The 9508-nt window shown below is 28.7% G+C and overlaps 1 protein-coding gene across 2 annotated transcripts; it reads right to left on the bottom strand.

Annotated features, from left to right (window-relative positions):
* Window positions 1–302: 302 nt before the first annotated feature.
* Window positions 303–7366, bottom strand: sosie (oogenesis-related protein sosie). Of its 2 annotated transcripts, none has more exons than XM_076404730.1 (4): window positions 7059–7366; window positions 5344–5475; window positions 3275–3442; window positions 303–1030 (listed from the first exon to the last, which is right to left on the bottom strand). In XM_076404730.1, exons 1-4 carry the CDS (start codon window positions 7177–7179, stop codon window positions 963–965), a joined length of 489 nt encoding a protein of 162 aa, XP_076260845.1. In that variant the 5' UTR covers window positions 7180–7366; the 3' UTR covers window positions 303–962. The 2 variants fall into 2 exon arrangements, with proteins under 2 accessions (XP_076260845.1, XP_076260846.1); XM_076404731.1 differs by lacking the exon at window positions 7059–7366 and adding an exon at window positions 6276–6424 and having other exon boundaries at window positions 498–1030.
* Window positions 7367–9508: the final 2142 nt, after the last annotated feature.

The raw sequence follows: 9508 nt of genomic DNA, 5'->3' as shown, positions 1-9508 counted from the left end.
ATCCATTATTTTTTTAATATTAATAGGAGAATGCCACAATTTTATCAGGTTTATATAGAGCGTAGAGCCATTGTTTATCACCAATTATAATTCGATGCACAAATTACATTTTTTGTAAGATTTATTCATTTTACGCGTTATAAAAGGTATTTTAGTTGCATTCACCAAAATGCTACTAGATTTAGTATCAAAGCTTTTCATAATTTTTGAGGAAAGTATAAAAACAGTTTATTTTATTTATTATTAGGAATGACCATTTGATCTTTTTCATTCCCTATGTAAAAAAATAAACATACTAAAACTCTAACACAAAATTTTGTTTATTTATTATATAAATAACATGGAACATATAAAATTACACAATTGATTAGGATATATTTGAGAACTGGGTGCTTCGAAATTACAGTATCTTGTGCTGTTTAGGTACTCGTTTTATTTTGAACATCCGTTATTTGTTAAGATTTAAAAATGACTACATAATAATAAAAATAAGCCTGGATTATAGAAAAATATATTTGGAATAAAAATTTGTTGAACAAGTGTTTTTATTTCAAGCCCCAAAGCCATTAATAAAAAAAAACGAATTCTCTGCAGTTATAATTTAATAAAAAAGGCATTATTTTTTTTATAGAGCATGTTTATTCGTTGTGTAAGAAGCCTTGGGCCGTAAAAACACTTATTGTGAGTATTGAATTCTGCAAGCGTGCTTACTACATTAAAATTATCCATTATCTTAATTAGCTACACTTAATACGTACATTTTTAATTAAAATTTTGTATGAACTTTATTATTATTGTTTGGGTGATATATTATTTACCATCTTTTTTTTACATAGACATATAAACTATGATTTATGGGTGAGAACTTATAATTTAAACTGGAATAAAGCTATTCAAATAAGGACACAATAATAAATATGCTTTTTTCTTGATCGCTGTAGGGTAATTATTTATCAGAATTTTTAATTGAATACCTTGAATAGTGCTATGGCTAGAAGCAGTACAGGAAGGGTACTTAAATTTATGTCACCTGAAAATAATAACATATATTTAATTAAATTTATTAATCGTTTTTCACTTTGTTGAATGATATTAATGATGTGGTTGTAAATCATTGTCTAAAAATAATATGAAATTATGCATTAAAGTCTAAGAGACCTGCTACCTGCTGGAGAATTATTGATCCAACGCTCTAGCAGCAGTTGTAAATATGCAAACTTTTTTAAATATAAATTTCCTATTGTATAATTTTCCACATCAATAAACGTTCGCATTTTCGTGTCGTAGGTCGCTTAGTCATATACCATAATCAATTTTACAGCGAATATTTAATAATCAGGCCTTTTTCCACTCATTTTAATTACACCATAATTTTTCGATTACCAATAAAAATAACACGATTTAATTAATTCACCTTATCTCTATTATAAAAACTCCATATTAGTCAATAAAATATTAGTTAGTGGGAAATAGTGTACACTATAATTATTGTAACTTATTGTTGTGCTATTAAATTGTTTTTTGGATCAATTTTTCTTTGTCGGATTTTGCACTCTTGTCTTAAGGACAATGAGAATTATAAAGAATCCAATAAAATTTAAATTTACGACCATGCCCTAGCAGGATTCGAACCCGCGACTAGAGAGTTCGCAACAGAAGGACCGTCCTGTTGTCTTGACCCCTGCGCCAACCAAGCCGGTTTCCGGTGTATTAGCAATGCTTGAATCCTTGCTCATGGATGACTGTGGATGCTTACAATTACTGTTCTGACATGTTTGTGATCAATATGTTTTTGTGATTAAAAATTCAGTAGCCAATCTATTATCAAGAAAAAATAAGTGTTTTATCCTTGAGTTATACTATTCATATTGCTTTGTATGATTCACTTTTTTTAATATCTATCACTATTTGCTTTGAATTTAATCTGTCATAACTCAGGATGTTATTCATTTCCCCATTATTCATATACATCATTAAACAATACTGCATATAATATATAGCAAGGCGACGTCAATTAAATCGACGAAATAATTGCATTTTAACTAATTCAGGTTAATGCTTGTAAATTAATATACAAAGTATATAATATATAGCCATATATATAATATATAGCCAGCTAATATAATATATAGCCAGGCGACGTCAATTAAATCGACAAAACAATTGCATTTTAACTAATTCAGGTTAATGCTTGTAAATTAATATATAAAGTATATAATATATAGCCATATATATAATATATAGCCAGCTAATATAATATATAGCCAGGCGACGTCAATTAAATCGACAAAACAATTGCATTTTAACTAATTCAGGTTAATGCTTGTAAATTAATATATAAAGTTTTTCCGTTAATTATAATTATTATAATATAATAAAAGATAAAAAATATGTTTGATATACTAAATATAAAATAATGTATTTGTTCTTTTCCTTTAATTATAATATAAATTCATTTTATTTTTATTTAAGTTCAAAAGCATGGTATCCGGAATGGCAAAGTGAAAAGTAATGTAATTATAATTTTTTTTATCAAGCCGTCTTAAAACGTGTAGGTTCCTGTATCAATTCTTTTTATCTTAATTACAGGTTATTTTTATACATTCAATTACCGAAACTAATTAATGGAAAATAAACTCGGGGGCACACGCGCTATATTTAATCTTGGCCTTTTTGATTACTACGACAAATTATAAGATATAGGAGCGAAAAAATCACAAATTCACAAAAAATCTTGATCCTAAATAGCATAACGTGATAGAATAGAATTCCGTGCAAATCCATGAAAGCAGCTATGACGTAACAATAAATTCTCCATCTGATTTTGGGAAAGGTTATTTGAATCACGAAAGAATTTTTATTTATAAGATAATCTGATATGTTTTTTACAGTCGACTTTTATCATTTATTATATTGCTGTATGTGGTGTGGTCTATATATAGGAATGGGACCCCTTTAACCTTTCTTTCCGCAAAATTCTAATCGAGTTATGATGAACAAATATAATTAAAAGGTAGTTTGATTACAGAAATTAGTTTTGAAACTTCCAGCTGTGAAAAACTTCGCGTAATCAATGTTATCGTGAAGGGCATCGTGAAATTATGCGACACAAACCTAAAAACAACTACAAATCGTTAATTTTTTTTGTTAGTTCTGTCATAATTTCTACAAATTTGGTTTGTAGCTATTTGCATATTTTTACTAACAAAAAAATTTATTTCACTTGTGTTTTAATAGACATTAATTATTATTTTAATATATTTAGTTAACTCACCGCCACATGTAGCTCCAACTTCAGTATATCCTTCTTGACATCTGCAAATACTTAGATCAGGAGTTAAATTCAGATGAGAGAGGTCTTTGGTCAATTTTAAGTCCTTTATTGCGAAACAGTCCGCATTGTCGACGCAATCCTCATTTTTAGTACAAATATGGTTTGGTCCTATGACAAAAAAAAGTTCATTCACCATTTCGTCATTAAAACCATGTTATTGCTTTATTATCAACTATTGACCAAGTTTGTTTGGGCGGTTGAATCGCGAATACAAAAAAAAAAAATCAATTTTAAATGGTTTAGTACAGAAAAATAAAGTTGTTAAGTGGCTTTTCCTTTATTGTAGCACGAAAGGGATATTAAACTTGTAACCTATCAAAATTCAAGTGTTCGAATCACCCTTATGATTAGGCTAAAATATGAAGATATCGTTCTTTCAATCGTAGTCACGATATAATACCAACGTTCGGGAATTCTTTTATTAGATTTTTCTTAAAGCCCGCCCTTCGTGATTAGTAAGATGTAATTTTGACACCTATTATTAATATTAATGTTTCTCTAAACGCAAGAAAAATATATAAAAGGTCATCTCAGAAGGGGGGTACATTTGAAGGGCGTGGTTAAATTTTTTTTCTGGGTCAACTTCTTTAGTTTCATCTAATACATTTACCAATAATATTAAATTGAGTTATATATAAAGTTATGACGTAAAAATGATTGCTGGTCAAAATATATGATTTTTTAGAAGGGATTCTGAAAATAACTATCTATAAATAGCTCGGTTTCGAAGTGGTGTACGAATATTAATTGAAGGGTCCCCCCTAAAAGTACCAAAATTCCTTCGAATGACTGGGCTATAAAATTGTATGTGTTCATTACCATATTCAGTCAACGAACTTTTTAAGTGTATTGATTAAATCTTACAGAAAGAAGTGGAAATAGGCTATGGACTTTTTATGTTAATTCTTTTTGTCCAGTTTTAGCTAGTTTTTCTTTCCACTGCTGAAGGAGCAACTTATAATCTAAACATTCATTCAGTCTGATTTTCAAGTTTTAAGAACATTCATAGCTTCTGTATTTCAATGGGATGTTTAAAATAAAAAAGGGTAATACCCCTAAAGTAATAACTCATTAGAAACGTACAATCGACTTTAAATTCGCCAGAGAGCTTACCGGGGACTTAAATATGTTTAAAATCTCCAGGAAATGATGCAAACATCGGATTGTTCGAATAGGATTTTCATTTTTCTTTTGCTTGATTACTTTGAAATAAAACCAAAACCTTATTACTTACCAACAATGCCCTAATCTGATTTGAAATAAAATGAAATGTTTTTTATATATAGTCTATCCAAAGTTGGTGTGAACATATGTCATCTCAATGTCACGCCTTAAAACGGTGCAATGTTGCCGTATTTGGGTTTTAGTTCAGTTTGGCTTTGACATATAACAAAATTCTAATCTAAATATTATAGTATATCTAAAAAGAATTTTTTCAAGAATTTTTCATACGTTTAACAAGCGGATGACTTTGACAGGCTGGTTCGGTTACATGTTCATACTTATCAGACAGCATTGTGTCTCTTTTTAACTAGAATAAAATGGGAAGGAAAATATTGTCTGATTCTAAAACGAATTTACAAATTGCGACTGGCAATACATTAAACATTTTGATGACGTATTTTAACAGCAACTTTGAATCGATTATATAATCCGTTCAATAAAACAGTGGACTCATGTCATCTAAATTTATGACGTCAAACTGTCGCAATGTTGCCATATCAGCTTTAAGTTTTAGCTCATTTTGTACGTTGATTCTGATACCTTTTGGAACTTTCAGACGGCATTGTATCTCTTTTTAATTAGAATAAAATGAGAAGGACAATATTATCTGATTTTAAAACGAATTTACAAATTGCGAAATTTAGAGTCGACATCGTGATGACGTGAGTTCACTGTTATTTTGAATAGACTATATGCCTGAGTTTTAATTTTAATCATATAATATATATTTAAGAATAAAAGTGCTCTTTTTGTGATAAATTGAATATGTGATAATTTAGAATTACCTTGTAATTGAGCTGTACATTCTCCGTTGTTAGGAGGATGATTATCGCCGCAAAGGCAGGCACCTCTTAAACAGGTGGTATTTTTAATTAAACTGCAATTCGTTTGAAGTGTGCATTGTTTGGCTTTGACCACTAAAAAGATGAAAGAAAACGAAATTAGCGGTTAGTTAAAAAATATGGGTAATAAACTAGCAATTTACTATAAAAAATACATTTAAAACTTTTATGACTTCACATTCATAATGTTTTTTTATTAAAACTGAAGCAATAGAATTTCTTTTTTGTTGTTTCCTATCGGCATTTAATGTACATCCTTTTTTCTTTCCTATTTCGTGAAGTTCATTAAAATTAATTGGGATTTTAATTAATAATTCCGGTAAAGTTTATTATGTAACAAAATCTGCTCTATATCAATAAAGTTTAATTAACATTTGAGTATTTATTAGTTTACTACATAGATTTTTTACTAGCTTTTAATACATTTTATAGAAAATCATAAATAATATTTTGATAAGTTTTAATATAACTAAAGCAATGTTATTTAAAAAGTCATAGGAGGTTGTTAATATAAATTATTTAGTTAAAATGATATTATTTTAAAGGAAATATATGTACTCCTAAGATTGTTAAGGCAATTTTATAATAATATTATTGGGATTTTTTAATATAGCGAATTTTGCGAATTAAACCTCTCAAAAAACTGTCTACGGAGACTTTAAAGTTTAAGATGTTATATATATATATATATATATATATATATATATATATATATATATATATATATATATATAAATGCCTGGACAATTTAGGAGTCAAAAGCTGATTGGAAAAACAGAGATGAATTATGGAGTTGAGATGATTATAATCAGGTGTATTATATATTTGTGATGCGCTATGAATATAATATGTACTATAGTTATTGAACATCTTACCACAACAACAAAATGTGACAACCGATGAAAATATAAGAAGTGAGAGGAATGCTTTCATATTGAACATTTTAATAGGATGGTTGATGCCGTACTGTGATAAAAGAACTTGAACATTTCATGTAAATTCTGTACAGAGAACGGTGATATCTCCGATGCTATATTTGTTTTCTTCGCGTGATTCAATCTAGTAATGTCAATATCCGCAAGCACAAAAATGATATAGATTCGTCATGTCGAATAAAAATTTATGTTCTTCGAATCAATCGAAATATCATAAAGTTTTTGGCAACCACGAAACAGAATTGGTGGCGTTAATACTTAAGGAATAATAATTTTACTGCATTGCTGTTTTAAGATAGGCAATTATTACCGAATCTATATAAATAGAAATATATAGTTTTTGATAACCCTTTTTAATCCAATGTTAATTCGAAATCTTTTTGCTTACAACTTTGTTGTTACAATTTATCACATCGAAATGTTAATTTAAATTCCCCATTTTTAGTTATTTTTTAATGTGATATGTAATTTTTAGTTAATTTTGAGTGCGCATCTACTAATTTAATGAAAACCGAATTTAAGAATAGTTTTATTTTGATGTTTAAAAAAAATATTGTCGTAACTATAAAAATATATTGTTTTAGGTGAGTTGAATTTTTGATTAACCAAAAATCGTTGTTATATTTACAATGCGGTGAATATAATTTAAGTGAATAATATTTTAGGTGATGTGACATGCAATTGTAAGTGGTGTTTTTGTGCAGAAATAATTTTGCTACCTACAGGGAGTATTAGGCTGATTCTGTGGCGTTGATTTTCCGAAAGTGGTAAGCCCGTGAGCGTGGTTAAATCCAGCTAGAACCAAAAGGAGCGGTATGGACACTGTGACGTACAAAGCGTTCATCTTGTCGTCGGACACCGTTAGGCTGTCCAGATGTTCACAAGTAATCACAGCCAAGTGGTCAATTTACGTCTTTCGCCTACTGGAGCCTATAAACTTATTGTTATTCTAGCGCTTGCGCTGACAAAAGAACACGCTAGATGTATATGTGTGAGTGTGCTAGTAGGTAACGTAGAATTACCCCTTGAGGATCTTAAGAACGATAACGCCTGTTTCGTGGCCATTGTGGCGCCTTGTGAATTGTAGTTCGGGCAATTTGGCATGGAAACAAGAAACGTTCTGCCTCCATGAATTTCCTACTTTGAATCGAGATAATTATCAAAATTTATTTCTATTATCAGTATTTTCGATACAGAGAAACAAAGTTACCGTGCAATTTATTTTTCTACCTTAAAACTTTGTTTATTTTCTCACATTACAGTTTCTAAACTACCTTAACATTTTATCTCTTTTCCATTTTCTATATAGTTGATGTTAATGGATTCAGGATAGGACTTCGATCTTTTTCTCACTCATATTCAATTATCACAGACGAGCAAGCTAAATTTTCTTCTTGTGAGGCTGTTAGATCTCGCTTGGTATTTGTTTTTCTTAATTTTTGTTGGATGGAGATTTTTGAGCATCTCAGCTAAATCAACCTTTCTTTCTGTGAAATTATTACGCAATATTCCCATGTATTATATTTATTTATGCTGATTATTAGTTTTGATCTTGATAATTTTGTTATCTTTTTTTTGTGTTGTATTGTTCTTTAAATTAATGTATTTGTGTCTTTATTATAAAGAATTAAGTGAGTATTAAATAAATATTTTACTCTCTTTTATTTGATTTTTATTGTATTACTAATATTAAATAGATTTCAATATTAATGTACAGTTTTGTTTTAATTGATTATACTATTGTGTGACTCATTATATATTCGACTTTTAAGGATATTATATATGTGTTTGTAAAAATTAACGGTTATAAATGAAATTATAATTTAAAAAACTAATCACCGTTCAATTCTGTAGGAATAGAATCAGTTTATTACGTGGCAAAATCTGATCCATTTATAATTCGTCTTTATTTTATTTTACGGGCAAATTAAATGAAATGTTTCTTGGAATTGGTTGCAAAATGTTGGAGATTTATCGGCAATGGAGCCCTTGTCCCTTTGACTGGACTAAAATCTATGGTCATGCAAGCTATTACGTCATAGTAAACCTGCAGAAATGGTTGGCTGACCCAACTACAAATTGTTTTGCCGCTACCCCCATTTATTCGAAGCTAAATTTAAAGTTCCTTGTTTGGTTTAAATGTCAATCTTTAATGTAGCACACATTGCTTAACCGCCGTTCACACAGTGGCGTTAAATCTAAAAGAACAATCTTAAAGCTCGATAAGCTCTTTAAAAGCTTTGTTCGATTATATTCGCATTTACTGACTTAAAATTTTCTTTTAATATTAATTTTCAGATGTGTGCTTCGGACGGTAAGACTTGCGGGGGGTTTAACGCGCGTAAAAAGAAAAAAAAACCCTTGTTTTATTGACGTCTTGAATATATTATAGTGGTAACTTTATTGATCGCTAGTAATTATAAGTATTTTCGGACACTAAAAATATCATTTTACGCTAATTTTTTTCTCAATAACTACTTAAAATAAGTTTTGTGTCGAGTTAATGCTATAATAATGACGGATTTTTTTTTGTTTGTTTATTTTTCTTTCGATAACAATGCGTAATTCTTGTTTTGTATTTATTTTTAAGCTTGTGTTAATAATTAACATCATGATAATGAACATAATAGTGTCTGATATGAGTAATATTAATATATATTAATGACAGAAATGTTGTCGTTATTATAAAAATAAAAATTAGTTTCCATTCAACTTAATACTTTATTTTAGTAGGAAAATGATTTATTGAAAGAAATATCAGTGACAATAATTAGAAACTTTAAAAAATATATTTTTAGTATTGGACATTTACAATATTTTGTTTTTGATACTTAAATAAGGATATACGAATATTTTCAGTAGGTTCTAAAGTTGTCTTGTACATTGATCTTTTGAAAGCAGGTGCGATCATTTGTACATCTTCTATTTGATATACTGTAATATTAACAAGTCTTCAATTTTCGCATACAAATGTTTAAATAGTTATTTATCACAATATTTCTCCAAAATAATATTGAAATATTGAAACTAATGATCAAATAAGTTGGTTCACTGTAAGTTTCAACAAAACAACAGTTGATTTTGACGGTTCGGTTAATAACGGACATAATATTGCATGACATGACTAACCAATTGTTGGTTTTATTGTATTGTAGGCCAGTTTTATGTATGGC

The sequence above is a fragment of the Rhynchophorus ferrugineus genome, unplaced genomic scaffold (assembly GCF_030347505.1).
Source record: "Rhynchophorus ferrugineus isolate W39M unplaced genomic scaffold, kcgeb_rfMv2 rfM5, whole genome shotgun sequence".
Taxonomy (NCBI): Eukaryota; Metazoa; Arthropoda; class Insecta; order Coleoptera; family Curculionidae; genus Rhynchophorus; species Rhynchophorus ferrugineus.
Note: the sequence above shows the minus strand (reverse complement) of the source record. Positions and strands in the feature narration are given on the sequence as shown.